Source organism: Podarcis erhardii (genome assembly GCF_964252035.2).
Source record: "Podarcis erhardii genome assembly, chromosome: 4".
NCBI lineage: Eukaryota > Metazoa > Chordata > Lepidosauria > Squamata > Lacertidae > Podarcis > Podarcis erhardii.
The window spans coordinates 7,531,949-7,556,928 of NC_138508.1; the positions used below are offsets into that span (position 1 = coordinate 7,531,949).

The 24,980-nt window shown below is 46.6% G+C and overlaps 1 protein-coding gene across 1 annotated transcript; it reads left to right on the forward strand.

The window, feature by feature from the left end:
* Window positions 1–1,966: 1,966 nt before the first annotated feature.
* Window positions 1,967–24,676, forward strand: RNF169 (ring finger protein 169; the record flags this gene model as incomplete). The annotated part of the gene is made up of 7 exons (XM_081859538.1): window positions 1,967–1,986; window positions 3,235–3,608; window positions 10,147–10,223; window positions 13,474–13,620; window positions 15,940–16,052; window positions 16,825–16,921; window positions 18,213–24,676. The coding sequence occupies 7 exons, from the start codon at window positions 1,967–1,969 to the stop codon at window positions 19,416–19,418; spliced, it is 2,034 nt and encodes a 677-aa protein (XP_081715664.1). The 3' UTR covers window positions 19,419–24,676.
* Window positions 24,677–24,980: the final 304 nt, after the last annotated feature.

Sequence of the window (24,980 nt, forward strand, 5' to 3'; positions counted from 1 at the left end):
CTACGCAGGCTGTTTGCAACCCACGGGCTCCCTGACACTCTCGTCTCAGACAACGGGACTGCATTTACATCAGGAGAATTTCAAACCTTCACAGTGCAGAACGCCATCCGCCACATCCGTTCGGCGCCATTCCACCCTGCCACCAATGGCCAAGCAGAACGCATGGTGCGGACCACCAAGGACACCCTTCGCCGCATGACGCAAGGGGATTGGGAGTACCGCCTTGCCACATTCCTTCTAGCACAGCACAGCACCCCCAGCTCAACGACTGGCCGGAGCCCCGCTGAACTACTAATGGGTCGGCGCCTTGCAATCAGATTGGACCGCCTTCACCCCGATAGAGCTCAGGATGAGGTAGTGGTGGGGGAAGGCAGGAACCCCCGGACCTTCGAGGCCCAGGACCCAGTGTACGCAAAGAATTTTGGGGCAGGCCCTGCATGGGTACCTGCCACAGTCACCAGGGTCACGGGCCCCGTGTCGTACGAGGTGCTAACAGATGGGGGGCAATGCTGGCGCCGCCACTGCGACCAGATACGGCGACGATTCCCGGGAGAAAACCAGGAGGAGGAGGACAGGTCAGAGGAGTCCCAAGGGAACAGTGGGGCAGTGAGGCCCATAGAGCAGCAGGGGCAAGCAGGAGAGGCAGAATCAGTAAATACAGAGAGGACCCGCGAGGCCGAAAGGACACCGGAACCAGAACCACGACTGAGCGAGCCGGTTGCGCCAGACCAAACAGCCCCATCCTTGGAACACGAGCCAGAACCTGAACCCCGGACCAGGGAACACCCCAGGCCGCAACGCACACGTAGGCCACCGGCGTACCTTGAGGACTATGAATGCGACCTTCCGGGCAGGACTGGAACTTAGAGGGGAGGGGTGTTATGTACTGAGTTGAATAGGATCCAAACTGCAGCAGTCTGATTGGTCCTAGAACAATAGGCTCCAAAAGGCAGCAGTCTGATTGGTCCTAGAACAATAGGATTCAGAATGCAGCAGTCTGATTGGTCCTAGAACAATGCAGCAGTATGATTGGTTAGCAGGAACCACCCAATCATGCTCCAGATAGAAGTGAATCCACAACCTGATTGGCCTACAGTAGAATCCTGGAATTAGCCAATCATGTGCAGCCCATTGTGTAAATAATGTATATAAAGCAGATACTTTGAGGGGACATTCATTCATTCCTCCTCACCACTATGAGCTGAATAAAGAGCATGAAATCACTTTGCGACTCTGAGTATATTTCAACATCAAAAAACGAAGATCATGGCCACTGGTCCCATCACCTCCTGGCAAATAGAAGGGGAAGAAATGGAGGTAGTGAGAGATTTTACTTTCTTGGGCTCCATGATCACTGCAGATGGTGACAGCAGCCACGAAATTAAGAGACGCCTGCTTCTTGAGAGAAAAGCAATGACAAACCTAGACAGCATCTTAAAAAGTAGAGACATCACCTTGCCAACAAAGGTCCGTATAGTAAAAGCTATGGTGTTCGCAGTAGTGATGTATGGAAGTGAGAGCTGGACCATAAAGAAGGCTGATCGCCGAAGAATCGATGCTTTTGAATTCTGGTGCTGGAGGAGACTCTTGAGAGTCCCATGGACAGCAAGAAGATCAAACCAATCCATTCTGAAGGAAATCAGCCCTGAGTGCTCACTGGAAGGACAGATCCTGAAGCTGAGGCTCCAAGATTTTGGCCACCTCATGAGAAGAGAAGACTCCCTGGAAAAGACCCTGATGTTGGGAAAGATGGAGGGCACAAGGAGAAGGGGACGACAGAGGACAAGATGGTGGGACAGTGTTCTCGAAGCTACCAGCATGAGTTTGACCAAACTGCGGGAGGCAGTGGAAGACAGGGGTGCCTGGCGTGCTCTGGTCCAGGGGGTCATGAAGAGTCGGACACGACTAAACGACTAAACAACAACAACATATATAACTGATACTTATAGTTGGTGTGTGACAGACTATGCATTGCAAACAGGAAAAGTGAACCAAATAGGGAGCTGACCTGAGAAACAATTTTTTATATACAGGGTGAGTACTTTAAAAGAGGCCCTGTGGATACTCTTTTAAAAAGACTCACCCTGTATATATATAAAATCAGAAACTAGGATAGCTTCTGTAAATCAGGGACGTCCCAGGCAAAAAGAGAGCCTTGGAAGGTCTGAGATGGGTCTGAGTTTGAGACTTTATATCACACACACACACGTGCTATATAAAAACGTTGTTTTTGCATTGTAAAATTTTTGAATGTTGATGACATTGAAATGAAATGAATGGGTTCTAGTAAAAAAGGTAAAATAAGAATATGAATGAAAGAAGGGATAGATATTAGATGAAAATTAGGAATAAACAATATGTGAAGAAAGATAATCAAGGATAAAATTAATAAGAAGGAATTTGCTAATCAATTTCAAATTGGAATACAAGAAAGGGGGGTGTGAGGAAGTCAAGAAAATAAGTTTATGAATGGTAAGAAATTAAAGAGATGGATTTTTATTTTTAACTTTTTGAATCTTTTTTAGTGTTTTAACTTTTTCTTTTTCTCTTGGTTTTTTCTTTTTTTATTATATGTTAACTGCTTGTTTTTTGTTTTGCATTCTGATGTCTTTTGTATGTTTATATGCTCTGTGTTTTTCTTTATGCAACCTTTTTCTTTGATAAAACTTAATAAAATATTATTTTTTTAAAAAACGTTGTTTTTGTAAGTATCTGAGTGTTTTATCTGCATACCCCGTTACACAACACAACACAGAGATCCGTCTCTGTATTCTCTCCCTCAGTGATATGCGAGACACACGTTATATGCACCCTTTTCGTGTAAATATGCGCATGTCTAGACACAGATACACGCGTGTTTCCAGTCACTTTATTTGCGTTCATTGACAACGTGCAGCCGTGTAACCTGAGGGAAAAAGCAGGGCGAAAAGCGAACGACGCCTGTGAGGCGGTGGGGGGGGAGGGGGCCGCGGCGTCACTTATACAGCAGGAGGAGGAGCCTCCTTCCCGGCCCGCTCCTCTGACTGGGCGCGGCCGACCCACCTTCGCCTGGCTATTGGGTGTGGGGGAGAAGTGGGCGGGGCTCCGGCGGCGGCCGAGGCAGGCGCGGGCCTTTTCCTAACCGTCGTCCGCGGCGCGCGCATTAACGGACTACCCTCCCCCGCCGCCACCATCACAAACAAGCAGCGGAGGAGGAGGAGGAGGCTGGCGGTGGAGGGGCTCATGAATATGCAGGAGGTGGGCGTGGCCGACGCGGGGGCTCGTTTCCCTCCCCTCACGCCGTGAGAAAATGGCGGCGGCGGCGGCGGCGGCAGCAGCATCGGCGGCGGCGGCGCTGGGCGTCCGGGCCGCGGGGTCTCCGCCGCCGCCTCCGCTCCTGCGACGGGGCCGGAGGAGGCGGCGCCAGGGCGGGCCTGAGGAGAAAGAGGCGGAGGGCGGCGGGCCCCGGTGCGCCTGCGGGCCGCGGCGCTGCCCGCCTCAGGGCCCCGGCCGCCCGTTTTGCCGCAGCCGCCTCGGCAGCTTCTCCTCGGTTCGGGCCCCGTCGGAAGGGGAGACGCCGCCGCCGCCGCCTCCTCCTCCTCCGCCACCGCCCGCCCAGGCAGAGCGAGGTGCGGCGCCCGCCCGTGCGCGACACGTATCGTGTGAATGGGTTACGTGTACGTGTGTGAGAGAGTGAGAGTAGGAAATGCACGCGACTCGTTGACGTTGTCTGGGCGCGCGCGTGCCTGCTCGCGTTTCTGCCTACGTGGGCAGCGGAGCCTCAGGGGGTGCGTGGTTTTGGGACAGGCGCCCCAGGTGCCAGCGAAGCACGTCGGGATGCGCCCAGGCGCGGCGCGCGTGTGTGAACGGGTAAATTTCACGGGGGCGGGCGTAGGCGCGGGGGCCTGCGGGCAGGTGGCTGTTGTTGTTTGTTAATTAAATTTGCATTCGTAGATCTCGGGGCAGTTCGCAACATGAAAAACACAAGATGCAAACAGGAAATGCCGTGGGCCTGTGTCACGCGGGGAGAGCAGCTCTGCGTGGGGCTTCGCCCGAGAAGCCCAATTGCATTTATTTCTAGCTAAATGGACACAGGCTTGAGATGCGTGTGGTGGCTGCGGTGGTTGTTTTGCAATGCCTTCAGAGCAAATGATGGAGCCGGATGATGCGTGTTGACCCACCTTTCAGGTGACCCCAAAGACCCGTGTTTTCCACCTGCTTTTATCCACTCTCTGCTAGTCTTGCTGAAATCGATTCCTTCAGGCTTTATTTCCAGGAAGAATTGGTTAAATACCCAGAAATAATTGATCTCTTTCTTAATAAAAAATACAAGTTGGCTCCCAAAAAAGAATGGTTTTAAGGAATTTGCTAACATTGGGGTATGCATGTGTGTGTTTGTTTGAAAACATCAGCAATGTGCTGGAGGTCCATGTTTTATACATCTTTGGTGCACTCAAAGGAGGAGTGTAACAAGCACATGTATTGTGCAGTCAGTTGCAATTGACTGTGCACCTTTGTGTTTGCGTTCTTATCTTTTGCATTATCCTCACCCTTTGGCACCGTTGGCATCTGTCTGAAGTTTATCTTGTGAAGTGAAGGAGTCCCGTGTGTGTATTTCTTCCTCGCAGGGGCAGGTCATTCAGGGGAACAGTCTCCAGACATGCCCCATTCAATTTTCTTTTTTTATTGCCTTTTTACAGTCATAGGTAAAGGGACCCCTGGCCATTAGGTCCAGTCGTGACCGACTCTGGGATTGCGGCACTCATCTCGCTTTATTGGCCGAGGGAGCCGGCGTACAGCTTCCGGGTCGTGTGGCCAGCATGACTAAGCCGCTTCTGGCGAACCAGAGCAGCGCACGGAAACGCTGTTTACCTTCCTGCTGGAGCGGTACCTGTTTATATACTTGCACTTTGACGTGCTTTCAAACTGCTAGGTGGGCAGGAGCGGGGACCGAGCAACGGGAGCTCACCCTGTCACGGGGATTCGAACCCCCGACCTTCTGATCGGCAAGTCCTAGGCTCTGTGGTTTAACCCAGATGCTTCGGGTTAAATCTTTTCAGGTTGCGTCCCAGCGCGACCCAGAAGTAACGGAATGGGTTACTTCTGGGGTTCGCCGTTCACACATGCGCAGGCGCTCAGAATGACGTCACGTGCATGCGCAGACGCGGGTTGCGTTCTGCTCATGATGTGAACGGGGCTCCAGAACGGATCCCGTTCACATCCAGAGGTACCACTGTATCCCACTTTCTCTCCCAAGTTGCTCAAGGCGTATTCTTCCTCCCCATTCCCACCCCCCCACAACAACCTTGTGAGGTAGGTTAGGCTGAGAACTAGCCCAAGGTCACCCTGCGAGTTTCATGGCTGAGCTGGGATTTGAGGCCTGGCCTCCCAGCTCCTAGTCTCTAACCACTACACCACACGGGTTGATCATCCGTTGGCTATGGGGCATGGGCAGTGTGATGGACGTGTTACTGTGAGGCTTTTCAAGTATGTGTTAACCAGAGGTACCAAAAAGTACAGCCTTTGTGGGTCTCGAGAGTTGTGATAAATTCAGTGCCTGATTGACTGGGTGTGTTGAGGTTTGCTTTGAGTCAGGTGTTGAGAGGAGGGGTGGACAGAGGAGAATGTAGCATTGAAAGCCCAAGAAATGTAGTATTGTGTTGTACACATGGGCCACAACAGTGTAAAGAGAAATGGGATGCCTTTGGGGTGTGTGTGTGTGTGTGTGTGTGTGTGTGTGTGAGTTCTTGGGTGTGATAGTCATGCACATTGGGAAAAGGCGTATACATCACTAATTGTTTGTGGAGCACAGTATTATTAGAACAATATGACACTTAGTAAGTGAGGTGGTGTTCCTAAGAACAAGAGGTTGGCTGTGTAATGATGCATATGCAAAATATGTTTCTAAGTCTGCTAATTTCCTGTTTTTGGTTACTGATGGAACGATAGCCACTCCTTGAATCACTTACATGGATTACAATTGTACACAAACATAAGATGATTCTTTTTTTAGTCACTCTGCCTGTGTATTTGAAAACAACTAACACTCATGGTGCTGAATTAGTCCAAAATATATTTTGCATGGTGTAAAGCAGGGCTTTGTGTATGTGTGTTTGAGAGTTTTATCATGGAGTGTGAATTTGCACCTTTTAAACATGCTCAGGAGATGAGCAAGTGTGAGTTTAGTTTTGCTTCTGGTGTTGGTCATATATTTCTTGACTTGTGGGTAGATGTATTGAATGTTCTGGACATAGAATTAAATCATAGAATTGTAGAGTTGGAAGGGCCCACAAGGGTGATCTAGTTCAATCCCCTGCAATGTTGGAATATTTTGCCCAACATGGGCTATGAACCCACAACCCTGGGATTAAGAGTCTCATGCTCTACCTGCTGAGCTACATAATGTATGCTGGACACATAATGCTGCCAAAAAGAAGATGATTGGTGAATTGAGACGGTGATAGTATGGGGAAAGATTTTCCTAAGGTGTGTATACAGGGAATGGCCATGTCCCTTCTCTGGTCAAAGGTGCAAGGGTCACCTGGACTTACTGTTATTCTCCAATTCCTACCGCCTTCCACAAGGTTGTTATTCTGTCCTAAAGCAAGGGATTTGATGGGTTTTAACAACCACCACTACCTTGGGCGCTGAATCGGATGTCATGAGTAAATTCAGTTTTGATCCATTTTCCTGTACTTGTCTGGGCTGGATCTCCACTAAGCAGATTACCTTCATTTTGTCTGACCTGTGTTCAGGACTGAACCCTTCTTTTTTCTTTCTTGTTATTGAGAGAGCGTTCCTTGTGCAACAGATCCCTAGATTCCAGTGTGCCATAAAACTTTGTGTTATCTATGCTGAAAACCTTTTCATCTCTAAAAGCACTTCAGTGCCACTAATTTTATCGGCTCCCCCCCATAAATTGACATTTTCTGGTTGTTCTGGTCTGCTGTGCAACTACAGAAAAGAATGAATAGCTTAGTGTTGGATGGAAAGTCTGGGTTAGGTGTAGTTTGACAGGTTTTCTGAAAACTGCTTTTTGAAATTGACTATTCAGTTCAGGAGAATTCCTCAGATAATGCTGTGTTGAGCTTTGGCCTGCAAGTTGTACTTTTGCCACTCCTTGATGTCACCTGAGGGGGACACAAAGAGTTAAGGTGGAGTCTTGTGGATCTTCAGATCTCAATGGTTGGCTTTCTTGCTTTGAATAGAAGTCACTGTCTGATTCTTGAGCACACAAAATAGGGGTTGTAATTGCAGGGGGGGTACACAGCAACATTCTGCTGTTGGTCTGATTATGGGAAATTGCAAATGAAGCTTGAATTAATTTATTTTCTGTTATCATATGTACCAGGTTACATTTATTTGCAATATCCAGCTCTTCTATCTAAATTGGATTATCACAATGGACAAAAGTGTTCTATGTCAAGATTGTGTATGGCATGGTTTCAGGTTAACTAAACGCAGTAAACGGTCACAAACATGTTAAGAAATAGTTTATTCAAAGTCAGTTTTTCTTCCCTAGCTTTAAGCATCTAGGCACTGACCCAAACTCTGACCTGCTAAACTTCAGAGAGGGTCTTCTGCTTTTAGGCCCGGCCCTGCCCTGGCCATTAAACTTCCTCAAACAGGAAACTGGATTTTGTTTTGTTAATCTAGGAAATTCTGTCTAGTCTTGAGCAACAGTTCTGTCAGATTTCATGCAACCCAATGTTGGGTCGCTTCAGAGCAACGTCTGCCATGGGGACATGCTGTTTTGTCTTAGGGGAACCTTGCATGAGTACACAAAGTTGCTAGATCTGTCTCTCCATACACACACTTCTTCTTCTTCTTCTGTGATCCCTCATAGCCGAGTAAGATTGTCTTCCATAAACACGGTTTTAACAATGAGTCCGTAAGTGACTGTGGGGATCCACACATCCTTCCACAGTGGGGACATTGGTTTCCGGGTGGGAGCTGATCACGGTGTGGATTTGCCAAGCATGCCTTCCTCCTAGCACGTTTCTCCTTTGTGTCCTGAGTTTGAGTGTCTTCAAAGCCCATGACACCTTTGGTAAAAGCTGTTCTCCAACTGGAGCGCTTGCAGGCCAGTGTTTCCCATTTGTCAGTGTTTATACTACATTTTTTTAGATTTGCCTTGAGACAGTCTCTAAACCTCTTTTGTTGACCACCAGCATTACGTTTTCCATTTTTAAGTTCGGAATAGAGTAGTCGTACCTTGGGTTGAATGAGCTTCGGGTTGAGTGCGTTCGAGTTGTGCTCTGTTACTTATGGGTTTCACCGCTTGCACATGCGCAGATGCTCAAAATGACGTCACGTGCATGCACAGAAGTGTCGAAAAGCGACGCGCACGTGCGCAGATGTGCTGTCGCTAATTACGGTTGCTTCTAGATGCGAATGGGGCTCCGGAACGGATCCTGTTCGTATCTAGAGGTACCACTGTAGTTGCTTTGGAAGACAATCAGGCATCCATACAACATGACCAGTCCAACGAAGTTGATGTTGAAGAAACATTGCTTCAACGCTGGTGCTAAACCATTAAATGATTAAAAAAAAAATCAAAAAAAAATCCACGTGTTGTGAGGCTTCCCTGGGTCCCTGCAGATAAATTTTGCTCACAGCTGACTGGCTGTGTAGCTTTGTGCATGCCTGTGTTATGGGTGCTGCTGGTGTGGGAATCTTGATGTTTGTGCGCACGCATGCTCCTCCCCCGTAGATTTATCGTGACCTTGTGCCAAGAAAGGCAAACTAACTTGTCTGGAAATTAAAGGATGCAATTTGCCACTAGAAAGGAGTATTGAGAGCCAGACGTGGTTCCCTTTAAGCATTTCCACTCTGTTATACAATCATGCTCCTTTTCAAGTGATAGGGAAATTCAGGACAGGCCTCCTTTGTATAAAGGAGAGCACATTTAGAGACTCTTTGACTTTCTGGCAAATCCTGACTTTTCAAATGTTTGTTAGGGAAAGAATTGACATAAGTCCCTTAACGCATGTATGATAATGTACATTCAATGCAGGCACCTTTTTGGGGTGCTGTACACATGTCACCCCCATGTCATCTAGGGCTGGGCAATATGTCGATAAATCGTCCAAAACCAGTTTGAAGTTAATACAGTGGTACCTCAGGTTACATACGCTCCAGGTTACATACGCTTCAAGTTACAGGCTCCACTAACCCAGAAATAGTGCTTCAGGTTAAGAACTTTGCTTCAGGATGAGAACAGAAATCGTGCTCCCGCGGCACAGCGGCAGCAGGAGGCCCCATTAGCTAAAGTGGTGCTTCAGGTTAAGAACAGCTTCAGGTTAAGAACGGACCTCCGGAACGAATTAAGTACTTAACCCGAGGTACCACTGTATTGTGATAATGGCTTCATGATTTTTGACCTGGCAGTATATCACAAATGGGTGTTTGTAGTCCAAGCTGATGCCTAGAAGATGGGGCAGTGACAGAGGCACACGGTACATTTTTTATTTTTGCTTCTTGCACTCATGTCCACACACTTAACGTCTGAAAATAAACATGCCCACGTGATACTGAAATGGGTCCTGCGTTTGGTAACTTAAATGTGGAAAGTTTTCTTAAAGCTAGCTGGCGGTATTGTGTGGGCACAAATTGTGGATTGGCTAACCTGTCCCTTTTCAGCTTCTTATCGGTGACTTATATTTGTTTTGCGATAGTCTCTTCTTTGCAAACATGATGAGATAAAATTGGATGGCTTTATGGATGACTTGGTCTTGAATTCCTTTGTAGAGAATCTCTGGTTCCAGAGAGTGACTTGCCTGGGCATGTGTTTTGCCAAAGTGGGTGTGGTTTTTAAAGTTGCTGTTGAGCTTTTTACTAGAGATGGCACAGGAGGTAGTGCGACATTTTGCTCTCCAACAGCAGGACATCTATGTGCGCGAACCCTGCTTAGTTTCACTCAAGTTGCATAGGTAGGCTACCATTGTTGCACTTGATTTTTAAAAAAAGTTTTGAGAGGCCAGGGGCTGTTTTTTGGATCGTTATTTTAGCATGCAGTTGCCAAGTGGATTCATCTCCTTGTGGTGAGCCCCAGTATGAGGAAAACACACATTTCTGATATAGTAGTAAGAATAACCATGCTTAGCTGCATTTCTGTGAATGCTCAAAACGCTAAACAACTCCTCCAACCCCTCTTTCTGTCTGCAGATTTTATATTCAGAGCACCCATCACATTAAGCAAGCCTGGAGAGCTGCATGAGGAATACAAAAGCCAGCTACGAAAGGTAAGACAGTTGGATTCTGTGATAAATTATTGCAGCCATATCATCAAGACCAGGATGGGCAATTGGTGGCCCTCCAGAAATTTCTGGAGTCCACCACCCATCTTCCCCGACACTTTGGACCTTCTGGTGGGGCTTAGTGGGAGTTGGGAGTCCAACAACATCTGGAGGGCCAGAAGTGCCCTGCCCCTGTTCTAGGTCTATGGTGGTTAAAGTTTAAAGCAGTCACTGCTACATGTGCCTAGTGTGTATCTGTCTCCAGCATAGAGCCGGTGTTTATTCTGTGCTCATCCTTTTGTAGTACTGACAGATATTCTTGGGGGCTGATAGGCTCCATACCCTATTTTTAATAAGCATTTTGCATTCAGGGGTGTTAAGGCATGCAGTAGACTCTTGCAGATTTCTGTTGTCTTCTCTTTCTGAATGTCAGATCAATTATCTATCTGTCTATCTATCCATTTATTTACATCAAATTTATACACATCTCTGTAAATGTGAATTTGGGCAGTCTTTTACTACTGAGGGCGATTTAAAGTACAGTGGTGCCTCGCAAGACGAAATTAATCCGTTCCGTGAGGCTCTTCGTATAGCATTTTTTTCGTCTTGCGAAGCAAGCCCATTGACAGCTTAGCGGATTAGCGCTATTAGCGGTTTAGCAGCTTTTAGCAATCGGCTGTTAAGCGGCTTATCAGCGGATCAGCTGATAAGCGGCTTAGCGGCTTAGGAAAAGGGGGGGGAGGGAAAAAAACCCGCAGGAACTCGCAAGACATTTTCGTCTTGCAAAGCAAGCCGATAGGGAAATTCGTTTTGCGAAGCGCCTCCAAAACGGAAAACCCTTTCGTCTAGCGGGTTTTCCGTCTTGCGAGGCGTTCATCTTGCGGGGCACCACTGTATGTTAATTGTTGTTCTCTTCCTTGACTAAGGAGGTTTGCTTGGGCACAATTGAGAACTTCTGTTTCATTTCGTTGGAACCTTTTTCAGCCCTGGTAGAGGAGAGAAAGAGATTAGGTGGAGCAAAGGAGATAACTGCGCAATGTTTTCCATGCTTTCTACAAATTATTATTGCAAGAGCTCCCAACCCTTGTAGACCTGTGGAATGTTGAGAGTGTGCCAGAGCTGTACACCTCAGTTTCTCTTCTTCCCTTGCCACTCCCAGTGCTGTCATGACACACAGATGTTGATCCAAGTCATGGATCTTTGTGGATCTTGCGTGATTTTTACATGGGGTGCCAACAAAATGACAGTACGCATCCATGGATGCGTTTGAGGGAATCCCTTGTAAAAATCACACAAATTGTATCATGTTTTTAATATTCAGTTGGGAGGCTCCTAGAGTGGCTGGGGAAATGGGCGGGGTATAAATAATAAATTATCATTGTTATAAATTCAGGTTGCTTTGTTTTATTTCCACGGGATTCTACATTTGCCAGGCCCATGGAAAAGCAAGGAGGACACATGCCTGCAGGGTGCTGTGTGTGCCTGTGTTGTGCAAGTGCTTTGTCTTTTGTGGGGCGGAAGACATTGTGCAAACCAGGCTTGACCCCTATACCCTTAACTCATTCCTCGTTATCGCTCTGCTCATTACCCTCACCTCTTCCATCATTCTTTTTCCATCTCCATTGCTCTTTTTGCCCCTACCATCTCCTCCTTAAAACTATTTTCCCTGGGTGGTTGGACACACTGCAAAGCAGTCCCCTAGCTACCCGCCATTTAAATTTTCTCCAGAGGGACTCTAGGCCCCATGTACTTTGCTTGGTAAAGCACCCAGTTGCCCAGTAGAAATAGTTATTAGTTTTTAATTCTCCATGAAGAGCCTTCTGGGTGATTCATTCAAAACTGCAGGATTATAAATAAGATAGCACAGTTGCCTACTGGCCACCAGAGGGGGGGAAATAGAAATGTTCTGCATGCAGTATCATAGAGGTGAAATAATGAATTCCTTATACAGATCTTGTAGTTTTAAAGCCTGCAGCAGCAGACGCCTGGTGACTTTAGGGAAGGGAAGCTCGGAATTGCATATCCTACACAGCTTCCTTGTTGAAACTGCACTAAGATTTTCTTCATGCTGTAGAAGCATTTCTGGCAATAGTTCTAATGATTTCCTTTACAGCAATTGAGGAGAAAATGTTCTCAAGTGTTTCTGGGGCTCTGACTCTGCCACATGTGCAGTTGGGAGACAGCTTTTTGTCCACTTCCTGTTTGGCTTGCTGGCCCTGCTCTTTTTCTTCAGACACACTGGCAGAGCTTAGATGTGCTTCCTCTCAATGTTTAAACACCTTTTCTGAACTTTAAACTGTGGCCAAAGGAAGCAGATTCCTAAACCTATGCTCAGGTGGGACATATAGATTGTCCAGTGCCTAAATTCAGGAGTTACTGCCAAGTCTTGGGATTTAGTCCTATGCTACACCTGATCTTTTCACTATAATTTTTGCATAATAGATAGGAAAATAGGAGTCAGATCTTTGCTCCATCTTGCTCAATATTGTCGACACTGACTGGCCGTCTCTCTCCAGGGATTCAGACAAGACATTTCCAGCTCTACTTGAGATGTCAGGGATTGGTTCTGAGATTTTTCTGCATGAGGAACAGCTGCAGCTCCAGTCTTCCCCATCATAACTGCCTTATTTTTTATTTATTTTTTAAAAAGCATAACCTTGCAACACCAAAAATAAGTAATTATATTTCTAAAATGGCTACCCTGAGCCAACTTAGGTCCTCTTATGGGTCCCTCTGCCTTGAGTGGTGACCACAATAGGGGCCTTTTGATTGTGGGACCTGGATTCTGAAATGTTCTTCTCAGAGAGGCCTACATGATGCAGAGTCTGAGACCTTTTCAGTGCTAGGTGAAGACTATCTTTATTTGTTTCCACCTTTCAGTGTTTTCAGGTTTTAATGATGTGTTTTATCTGGATTTAACGTTACCGTTGTTCAGCTGTTTTATTGTATTTCTATAGATTGCTTTGTTTTTAAGTTATGTTAACTGCTTTGGAAGGTTTTGCCATAAAATCAGTGTAAAAGTCACTTCTCCATGCTAAAGAGACCCAGGTCTTTCCATCATTTGTCATACACTTTGGTTTCCAGTCTCCTCGCTATCCTGGTCACCCGTCTTGGGACACACTGCAATTGGTCAATGTCTCTCTTTAACTGTGGCAGCCAAATGTAGCCGCAGTAATAAAACAGCTGCATTTTTTAAAAAGAAGAGCGGCAGCCAAAGCAAGATTAAACCAGGACATGAATTCTCATTTGCTTCTAGTTGAGGGATGAAAAACTGCAAGAAGAGAGAACCTCTGATGATTTTATTCACAAGCTGATTGTTGAGGACACTACTGATGCAGGGAAAAGAAAAACAGAAGATCAGAAGAAAGAGGAGTCCTTAATGGTCAAAATGACCCAAGAACGTGTAAGTAGCTGTGGGTTGTGCTACGCTGCTTTGTCTCCCCACCACCACCAAAAAACCCCCTGTATACCTACCTGCCATAACCAGGATAGCCTGGAGGCATCAGAGATTGAACCTTTTGTGGGCAAAACATGTGCGGTGCCCCCCCTCCAAAATACTACAATTTAGTTATAGTAGGGTTACCAGATGTCCCCGGATTTGCAAATCTGTCCCCGGGAAACGTGGCAGCGGCAGCCCGGAGCCAGCCAGAACCAACTGCGCTACCAGGCTGACTCTGGGCTGCTGACTGCCACTGCCAAAGGAGAACTGGGGACATCCGGCAGTAAACCTCTCCTGCCTCCTTCCCCCTTTGTTTTGACTGATCGGGGGAGGCTCGGGAGTCACGGGTGGGCAGCCGTTGCCCAGTTTTTAAAAAACTCTGCACGTTTGTTTCACAGGGTGCGAAAGAAGGGCTTTGCGCCTTTATACAATATGCATGTGTGCTTGGGCCCAGGGTCTTTTGCCTCGCCATCCCCACTACTGACTCCCTGTTGCTACTCCGCTTCCCCCCCCCAAAAAGTGTCCCCAGATTCATTGAAAAAAATCTGGTAACCATAAGTTACAGTCCATATGGTGGATGTAGGATAAAAAAAAATACCGCTGCTTTTAATGCAGAAGCCAATAATTTGGGTGTTCCTCCTAGAAATATCTTGCAGACACTAAGGACTATGTCACGTGATGATGGCACACTGTCTTCTCCTGGGACTTTATTGTCAGGTTCATGCCAAACCAAATTCAGTGCAGAATTGAAGGGGGAACTTTTGAGACCTTGTTTCCTCTGGAACATCTTGCCGTAGGAAGCCACAGATATTGTTGTTCAGTTGTGTGAACCAACACAGGACAAAGATTTCCACGAATATGGACTGCAGGGATTGAAAGCGCTGAGCAGGCTCCTCCTCCCTAGCTATAACTACATGAATGTGCGGACAGAATGCTGAGTGGGATGGGAGAACGGGGCATCTAATTCAGGGGTCAGCAACCTAAGGCCCATGGGCCGCAAGTGGCCCATGGGGGTCGTTTAGCTGCCCCCGAACCGAGCTGCCTGCTCAGCGAGTCCCTGTGCACTGTGTTAAACCAGCACAGCACGGTGCCGGGACTTGCTTCCACGGCGCCGGAAATCATGTCTGCACAAATTCCAGAAATCGCGGGCGCGCTCTCTCTCACACACGCGCAATTGGCCCATGGAGGGATCTCCGCTGGAGTGAACTGGCCCAGGCGATGTAAACCTTGCTGACCCCTGTTTTAACTAGATGACAGCCTAGACCTTAAAGCTTTGCTCAAAAGAAAGCCAAGTTGATTTCAGTAGGACTCGCTTTCAGACATGTGTATCAAGAAGTACAGAGTAATCTCCCATGGGATGTTGATGAGCTAAGGATTTTAGGACCCAGGCATAGAAACTGGATTGGCTAGCATCCCTTTCCCTCTGTAATTCCCCGGTGACTGGTATTCAGAGGCATACTCCCTGTGATGTTGGATATAAATCTAGCCATCATGACGTATTAGTCGTGGATAGCCATAGCTGCCATAGTACAGTGGTACCTTGGGTTCCAAATGCTTTGGGTTACAAACTCCGCTAACCCAGAAGTAGTACCTCTGGTTGAGAACTTTGCCCCAGGATGAGAACGGAAATCGTGCGGCAGCGGGAGGCCCCATTAGCGAAAGTGCGCCTCAGGTTAAGAACGGACCTCCGGAACAAATTAAATTCGTAACCCGAGGTACCACTGTATTTTAGTCCCTTAACTCTGAAACCATGGCTATATACTGGTCAGGATTTTACTGTTGTGAGTTTTTTTACATCTTAAGACTTTGCAGTGATGAGCATGTAGAAATCTATTTGACAATGACGTAAATCACCTTCAGACACAGAGGCAGTATCCCTTTGCATTCCAGCCTCTGGGAAAAAATAGTGGGAGAAAGAGCCGTTTGCCTCCGTGTCATGCTTTTGGGCTTCCCAGGGGCATCTAGTTGGGCCACCAAGGGAAGCAGGATGCTTGACAAGATGGGTCTTTGATCTGATCCAACAGAAAGGCTCTTCTTTTGTTCTTCTACTGTTGTCTCAAATTTGGTTACAGGCAACAAATCCCCCTCTGCTCAGTGCGTACTTCAAACGTAACTGCTCTGTGGAATGGAGGCTCAAAACACTGTTGGAAGAAGCAGTGAATTGCCAGAGTGAGGCTGTTTGTGGTCCACTGTATGCCACATTGGTACTTTTTGTGTGTTGGCGGTTTAAAATATTGTTATAAATAAGGAAAGTGTCAACTAATCTTTCCTTGATCCTTTCAGTTTCCGGAACGCCTCTCTGATTCCGAGAACGAGGAACCATTCCAGGGCAAATCTGCACATCGGTCAGCTTTTGTCTCCAAGGGAAGCACCTACTCAATAGCATTGGTGGCAGGGTAAGTCCTTGGTCACTCTCTGAGTTGTCTTTAGGGGAAAGTTCCAGCTAAGGCAATGGTGGTAAGTGGGGCAGGGAATATTAGGAGAGTGAGCAGATGACTCTGGACTGTGTTATAGTGGCCCAGAATTTGTTCCTGGAATAAACTGCAAATTAGAAACCACTTCAAAATTGTGTGCACATTTATGCAGATGTGTTACAGGGACTGGGGCACAAGGAAGTTGTGACTCCTGGTTTTTGTGGAGCTGTAAGGGGGGGGGCAGTGTTGCGTGAAGGGACAATTTAGCTGGATTTTGTTTGCCTGCTTTGCAGTCTTCTTGGCAATCATGTGGACCAGAAATGCTGAACACTTGGAGCTCCTCTCTATAAAGATTTCACAGCCCCTTCATGTTCTGGGTGAGGCGGCTCTCTGTAGGTCATGGGCCATTAGTAAAAATAAATGGTTTTTATACCATATCTGAAGTATCCTTATTACTAATGGGTTCACAACATTTAAAATAAAGCTCAGTCCATTAGAAGCAATAACACTAAAACTAGTGAAATATGATTTCTAGATAGAGGGCATGTGGCTGAATCAGAACAGTACCTTGTTCAATACATGTAAGTCTACCTGCATATATACTGTGGGTCTGCCTCTACCTTCCCCCAGGTGAGACGAAGAGGAAGATATTGCACAAAGATCAAACGGGTGTTTAATGATAGCATTATGTAGGCATTGTGTTAATTTATGGTGCTTTCCCCACTAAACTTTTGTTTTCTTTACATTTTTTTAGAAGCTTAAGCTCCAAGGTAGAAAGGAGCCAGAGCTGCAACGACACCCTTCGAGAAAGATCCAAAAGCAGGCAAAGATCAGCTCCAGTCCGAACAAAGGTGATGATGTTTTTGAAAATGGTGGCTATCGTGTTGGGTTCCACTGCCTCAAAATGTCCTGAGCTATTTTGCAAAGAGTCTTTGATTTGACCAGGGGACTGCTGCATCCGCTGGCTTTCTGTAATATTGACTGTGTGTTTCTTGACATATTCCTTTACTACCGCAGAGGGTCCTGTGGGTGCTTCCATGTGGCAGTTTGTAGTTGGCTCAAGCCAAAGACCCACCCAGCTTAGCACCCTCTTTTCACAGAGGTGCCCATAAGACACCCCCAGGAAGCGCTCTCCCTACTTGCAAATTCCAACAACTGGTTTTCACAGGCATTTCATAGGCTTTTACTGCCCTATAGTGAAGGTTGGACGCAGCCTTCATGGCTAGCAGCTAGTGGGATCTCTTCCTCTAGGAATTTGTCCCTTAAAGTCACCTGAAGTTTGGGACATCGCTACATCATTTGGGAGCGAATGCCATAGTTTTAACTCTGCACTGTATGAATAAGAACTTTCTTCTTCCTATCTTCTTCTTTTCCATCATTTAGCTTCATCCAATAACCTTGGGTTCTTCCTATTGTACTGCACTGTTCTGTCTCTGTCCCCTTCACCATCCACAATCATTATAACCACTATCATGCTTCCCTCTTTATCCACCTGTTCACTGAATTAATCCCCAAATGTTGTGTAACCTTTCCTCATTGGTGAATTGCTCCAGCCCCACAATCACTTCAGTCGTGTGTTTTTTTTAACCTTCCAGCTTTCCAATGTCATTTTTTAGGTGTGTTGACCAGAACTGCGCAGTACTTCTAGTGTGGTTGTACCATAGTTTTGTATAACATCGTCATGATATTGACAGTTTTATTTCCTGTTCCCGTTTTTAATGATCTATAACATGGAATTTGCCCCTTTTTTTGTAATGTGCTTGGAGGGCTGTGTTACAGCTGTTTTCATTATTACCCTGAATCTGCCTTCCATGTTAATGTGCAGCAGCAGTTCTCAACGTAATCTCTGAAAATCGTTTTTATCCCGTGGTACCTTGGTTTGCATGTTTTGGATTACAAACACGTCAAACCCAGAAGTGCATGTCCCAGTTTGCAACCCATTTTATTTGGATTGCGAACAAATTTTTTTGGGAGGCCCCATTGGCGAAAGCGCGCCTTGGGTTACAACCTGTTTTGGTTTACAAACGGACGTCCGGAACAGATTGGGATTGTAAACCAAGGTACCCCTGTACTTTGTAAACCCCTTTTGGCATTAAGCTGTGTATAAATTAGTTGTTAATGATACCCAATTGCTCCTTGCAGATAAACCAGTTATCTGGTGCGCCTGCTCCCCTCGTTGGAGTTTTATCGTCCACCCAGAACAATCGCTGCCTCTCCGCCCCAGACCTAACAGCTGATAAGCGCCTTGTCTTCCATGCAGCTGCTTCCTTCTCCGTCCTCCAGAAGCCAGAGCGCTCTATCAGCCCCGAGAGCAATGACAGCATTTCAGAAGAACTCAATCACTTCAAGCCCATTGTCTGTTCCCCCTGCACACCTCCAAAGCAGCTTCCCGATGGCGGAGTTCTCAGTCCTCTAATTATCAAGTCTACTCCGAGGAACCTAACGAGGAGTTTACAGAAGCCAACCACTTACGAAGCCAGTCCCAGGATCTTGAAAAAATGGGAGCAGATATTCCAGGAACGGCAGGTGAAGAAGACTCTCTCTAAAGCCACGCTAACATCCCTGGCCCCAGAGGCGGGGGAAGATTTTCTGGTTCCTAGCGCCAACTCACTCGTCAAAGAGCCCCTGCAGATATCAAACGATGTGCTGCCACCTGAAACCACCACGCATGTGCAGGCAGCGACAGACTGTTCGCCTTCTGTCTGTGTTTCAAAGTTTGAAAGCTCGGGCAATATCAGGAGAGACTTGGAGGCGGTGGAAGATTACCCCAAAGCACCCGTAGCGAGACCCAACGCAAGCACCCTAAACACCAGGATTTCTGAGGTCCCCAGCACAAAAGCAGCCTTGCGGCAGACGGAAACGTGTCTGAACGTCGATGCCAAAATGGTGACCCGGAAAGTGATTAGAGTCAGCTCAGAGTTTCCAGAGAACGGGGCCCTCGGCCCATCGGTCAAGGCAGCCGGCAGGAAGCAGCTGAAGTACCGGAACGAAAGTGAGCGGAGCAACTTCCCAAACGGCGTCTGTATCGAGAAAGCCCTCGGCGACGAGGCCTCGCCTTTGAGGAGGGGCCGAAAGAGACAGTGCAAAATGAAGCACTTGGAACAGGCCGGCTCGGTCAAGAGACTGAGGCAGGTGGCCTGTCACCACGGGGCGCTGGCTGCTTCCGAACCTCCGAGGAAGAGGAGGAGGAGTGAGGTGGAGCAGAGGCTGAAGCAGGAGGAGGAAGACCGCCGGCTGGCCTTGCAGCTCCAGCGGAAGTTTGACAACGAAAACAGGACAGTGGCAAGGCGGAAAGGGAGGGCAGATCAGTATTTCCTGCGGTCAAAGAGCACCACGGGTGCAAAGTAGCACTTATTGAACAATGTTGCCTTTTCTAGTTAATGTGAGGTTGGTCAAAATGATCTGGGAAGGAGGAAGACCTGTTTTGTTATCCTACCTCCCCCTCCCCCGTTTGCGTTTCCTTTTTTTTTATGGTAAGGTGAGTTAAATCCAGTTCACGCTACAGTCAAGGTCTTTGCACAGATGTAGGCTACACTTTATTCTTTTTACTGAAGTTGCTTCTGAGACTCTTCTGACCCACTCACAGGAATGCATTTAAATTTCACTGATCAGAAGGGCATAGACCCGTGTCTACAGCTGAGTCCCACTGGTATGCAAACTGCTTCCAGGTTGTGAGTAGATGACACTATTGGATTGGCATTTTATGTCACTGAAACCAGTTGCTGTAAGTGATCTTTTAACCTCAGGAGCAGCCTTGAGAGGGAGGGAGGCCAGTCGCTTGAACTGTGGGATACACAGGAATGTATTTAAATATACAGTGTATTACTGAGCATTCACATCTATGGAGGGCTGTTTATACAGAACCCAAACTAATAACCTTTTGCCAGATCTGTGGCTGCTGTTTGTGCTGTCCATCTCTTAACACCTGGCACAATCCGTTTGCATTGCCATAGATTATTTTTTGATCCCAAGGCCATGTTAATAGGAGTCAGATTTGCAGAGTACAGCTACAAGGCTTCCCACTCAGGCGAGACAGAACTGAAGGCAGAGAAATTGCACCTAGTCTCTCTCACTACCGTGGCGATTTGTTTGTTATCCCAAGCCTTTCTCTTGGTCCTCATCATGCACAGCTTTGGGGATATAAACTATGACAGCAGTGGAATGACTTCTGTGACTGGAAATGTGTGCGGATGTGTTGTGTGAATGAGACGGCCGTGGAGAGTGGATTCTGTTGAACTCTTCCAGTGTCTGGTTTTTGAGATTGCTGAGTTGAAAGGCCCAATGCAGATGACTAAACTGTCCCATTTAAAGTGGGTTTTGAATTGGAGATAGGTGGGGTTGGTAGTATTTTCTGGACACCCGCCCTAACCAGTGCTCACTTGGTCAACAAGTTAAAGTTTCCACATGTGAAAGTGTGTCATATTTACAATCTCTTCAGCAATGCTTGTTTCCTAGTGTGCTGCAGAGGGTTTTTTGTTTTGCTGTAGGCTTTTCACAAGCCTGCTTTGTCGTAAGAATTGGAAGAGGATAAGTTGGCGCATGATGACTTCAGAAGTGGCCACTGCAATCAGCCAGGTTTGTCCCACACTAGGTGTTTTTAAGCCCCTTAGAACTACGTACCATGATAGATTGACATTGAGGCCTCTGGGTTTGCTGCTCAGAAAAAGTTGAAAGCCACAAAAAGTGAAATACAGAGTAAATAGTCTATAAGTACATCAACCTAGTATGGTTAGAGCCAAAGAAGCTCTCAATGGGTGGAAACTTGTAATCTCTAAAAACAGGTTGCGGTTTAAAAATGCGCTTAGCACTTCAACAGTCACTTGTAGACCCAAGTTTATGTTGACATTTCCATTCCACCTTATGGAACAGACATGAGATTGTTACGTGTCACTACTTAGTGTGCCCTGGCTGTGAAGCCCAGGTCACTGGTTTACGTCGGAGCAGAGGTGATGGTCTTTGCACCGGGCTGCTGGAAGGAGACGGCACAGCCGGGGCTAGCCAGCTGGCCTCCCGGCCCTCTGCATGCCGACAGTTTTTGTTGTGCCGCTGTATTCCTTTGGAATATTTCCTTCTCTAAAAATTATGTGGAGGAAAGTGTTGCTCTCGCCCTTTGAACCAATTCCAAATTGGTTTGTTTTTCCTGTCAAACAGAACTAGAATATGTTTTGGTTTCACTTTTGCTTCATTTCCTTAGGTTCTTACCATTCTATCATAGTTAGAAGGAAGCCCCACTGATTTCAGTGGTGCTCACTTTTTGGTAAGCTTGAGTAGAATTGCAACCTTACATTTTGCTGATCTGATAGAGACAGAAAATGCTTATGCAAAATGCAATTTTTCCTTGCTGAAAACCTGGGAGCAATTGGTATTATTCTCAACGTGCCAAAGACTGCCATTACAGTAAGGAAACCCTTATGGAGACCAGACCTTTTCAGGCCCTTTGGAAAGATGTGGCCCCTTAGTAAGAAAAGGGGATTGGAAAGACACTTCAGAGGAGGAGAATTGGGCCTTAAAAACTTGGAAAGTATGAGTTCATTTCAGATGCTTATTTCAGCATAATCTCTGGTGAATGTAGAGCACTTTTTCCAAGTGATCGCACGTCAAGTAACATAAGCTGATGATCATGTCTCTTAATGGGAATTTAGGATCATCACTGGAAGAATTATGTGGATTTCCAGTTCTTTTGTTGCACTACCGTACACAGGTAGTCAGGCTGTCTGTTCCGTGTTGTCCCAGTGCATGTTGCAGGGGCTCAGCCCTCGAGACCCATTTAGGGCCCAGTGACGTTCCCTCCACCCCACAGGCCCTGGCAGGAGATGAATGCTAAAGGCTCCAGCTCAAGGCTGGCGTGGAGTAACAGAGAATATCACTCTGCCATGTCTCATTACTGGTAAAAACGAATGGGTGAGAGTGAAGGCCTCTTCACCCACGGATGTTAGACTTTTGATCAGTACACCCTCGGGGTGTTCAAGTGATTTAAATGAGTGCCAGAAACACAGGGCATCCTCCAGGTACACCTGTTGGCAAACTGGGATAGCAGAAGCAATGGCGAAGTCAGATGTGTGATATGGCCCTGACTGAATGTGGAAAAGCATAGTCTAGGTCTTGACAGTCTATGGAAAGGTAGGGAAGCAAAGCTTTACCCATGTGGCATCTTCACACCAGCGCTCTCCTTCCAGGATATGCTGTGAAAAGGTCTAGTGCTGTCCTTGTGGTCTCAGACAAGAGACTGCCTATGGCTGCAATTGGGGACATCAAGATTTCATGGTAAGGGGCACAAAGGACAACTCCACAAATTATACAGGAACAAACCCAGATTTTTGACTGATTATGCGCTCGGAAGGAAAGCGAAGCCAATCTGAGCACCCTGAGGAATGTAATGTGCCTGCACACCTGCACATAGCCAAAGTGATGTATCAATTCGGCTCTTAACTTCCTTGCAGTGGACTATTGAAGTAGCCCTATGGCCTAAGGGGCGCCTAGTAGTATTCTGGGTCTTGCCTTCTTTTTGAAGGAAACACACCAGTTGCAAAAGAGCTCTAGCCCTCTTGCAAACAGAGATCTGCTATATGCTCTTGTAATCCAGGGCAATGTCTGGAAATAGGCATAAGGAGCAATATTTGTTGTTTAGTCATGTCCGACTCTGTAACCCCATGGACCAGAGCACACCAGGCACCCAGAGTTTGGTCAGACTCATGTTGGTAGCTTTGAGCAATATTCTCCCCTGCGATTTTGCTGCGTGAAGCTCCAAACCGAAGCACATTCTGAAAGTGGATCTATTCAATGAGCGAGCGGCCTCAGCTTGGTGTTTCAAATGCAGGCATTCCGGAAGAGGGGTGTGTATGGAACGCAAACATGACTGTTTCAGGATGTGAACAAGATTCAGGAGTAGGAGGCCAAACAAGGCTCTTGCGTGTGTGTGTCTACATGTGTGTGAGCGAGAGATCACTTATTAGATGAAGTCATGGCTGTGAACCTCCCTGCCATGCATCATTAGCTAGCGGGGGATGTGGCGATGCACACTGCAGGGATGTAATCTGACAAGAGGTAGCTGTGTGGCCCTTACATCCTCTAAACTGGCCCTTAGGTAGGGCAGTTGCAAACTATTACTAGAGTGCTGGCCGACCTGATGCCAAACATGAATCTCTTTGGACTGATGAGCCTATTGGCCACTGAATGTATTAACGGGCCCTTTAGTCTAGATAGATGTGGGGGGGCCTTAATCTTGCAAGGTTGGCTGCCCACCTCATAGCCTAAAAGCGTGCCCGGTGTTTTTGTGTTTTCCTTGCCTTTGAGAGATCTGCCCTCATTTGGTCAGAAACTGACCCAGGATTGCCTACGTATCAAGGAGAGCACTACGGTTGGGCCTGTTACGTACTCACGGAGGTCAAAGTGTGTCTTGCCATAAATGTCAGTGGCTGTGAACTTCCTGCTCTTGCCTTTGTCAGACTTCTGGTTCCTGATGAGGTTGAAAAATGGGGTTCTGTTTATAGCTCAGTTGGGGGGGGGGAGAGATCTTGACAGTGAGTGAATGAATGCAGCTGCCAAAGACACAATCTGACCCTGAAAATCCACTTTGACCCTCCTGATATCCCTGTTTGGAAAAGGAAGCGATGCAAGTTCTTCAGTTGATTACGGATGTTGGTGGAAATAGCAAAGATGGGGAAAGTGCCAAAAGATTGGATTTTGTACGATGATTGTATTGCATTTTATTATATAACTGTCAGTATTCTTTCTCTTCAAATGTATTGTGGGGCATGTCATGGACTACAGGTCAAACCCAAGCACTTTGTTGAAGTTCTCTCAATGAAGGCAAAGGAAGAGGAAAGTACAAGCCTTAAAGACTTTCTATAATGCATTGATTCCCCCCCCCCCAAAAAAAATGGACAAAAAACAAACCTGGACATTGCTTCAATGAGCACCTGCAACGCTTCTTGTTGGGCTTTTAAAAAGGATCACACTGGCATCTTGATTTTCATCTTTACCGGTGGATTAAGGCGGCCTTGCCTTCAGGAAGGTGCCACCCAAAACCAGTTTCAGCTCTTGGAGAGGACCAGATGCAGTCGCTTAAAGTAACATTCCTTGCCCAAGAACTGACTGGATGTGAAAGTCCATCAATTTCGACGCTGGTCTGTGAGATACTCTGTGCCGAGTCTCCACAGTAAGGTCAAAACTGCACTGCTGAACTCTGCAGCTGGTGCCGCCATCTTCCTAAATGTTGTGTTATTAGGAATCTGATGGAAAACATTGTTCCTTTTCCAACTATTTAAAACACTGCAAGCAGGTATAGAATTAGCTATCCACTATGCAAACAAAGAAAACACATTTTTTGGGTTACCATTGGTGGGATTCTGTATAAGCTAGGTTCTACTGGTGTTTACTGTCAGACTGTTCCCAGAAAAATTGATGTTGCTGCATTTATCTACTTCCCTTCTCCCAACAGCCCCCCCCCCAGTATGCTTTAAATCATTTTGTGCTTTGGTGTGTATCCTCCGCTTGGTACTTGAAAAACCAGTGCAGTACAAGACAAAGCATCATTTTTGAGATCGCAACTGAATCACTGTGGCTTCATCAGATTTTTTGATAAAACAAATCTGTTTACTGAGAAACGAATGTCTGTGTGTGTGTGTGTGTGTGTGTGTGTCTTTATGGGTAAAGGTACACAAGTCTCCCTCACTAAGTTCTTAGAAATGGATTTTTGGGGGTGGGGGAAGAGGGTTTGCAACAGTAAAAAAGAAAAGTGGATGTCCTTTAACCCAACCCAGCTACTGATTCTAACACAATGAAATTGCATGCTTTCCTAAAACTCCCTCTTTGACAAGCCCCTTCACTTAAAATAAGATAGTTGAGTTGACCAGGAAATGACTGTGGAGAGTGGATCATTTTTGTAGTTATTCAACCACAACCCCCTTT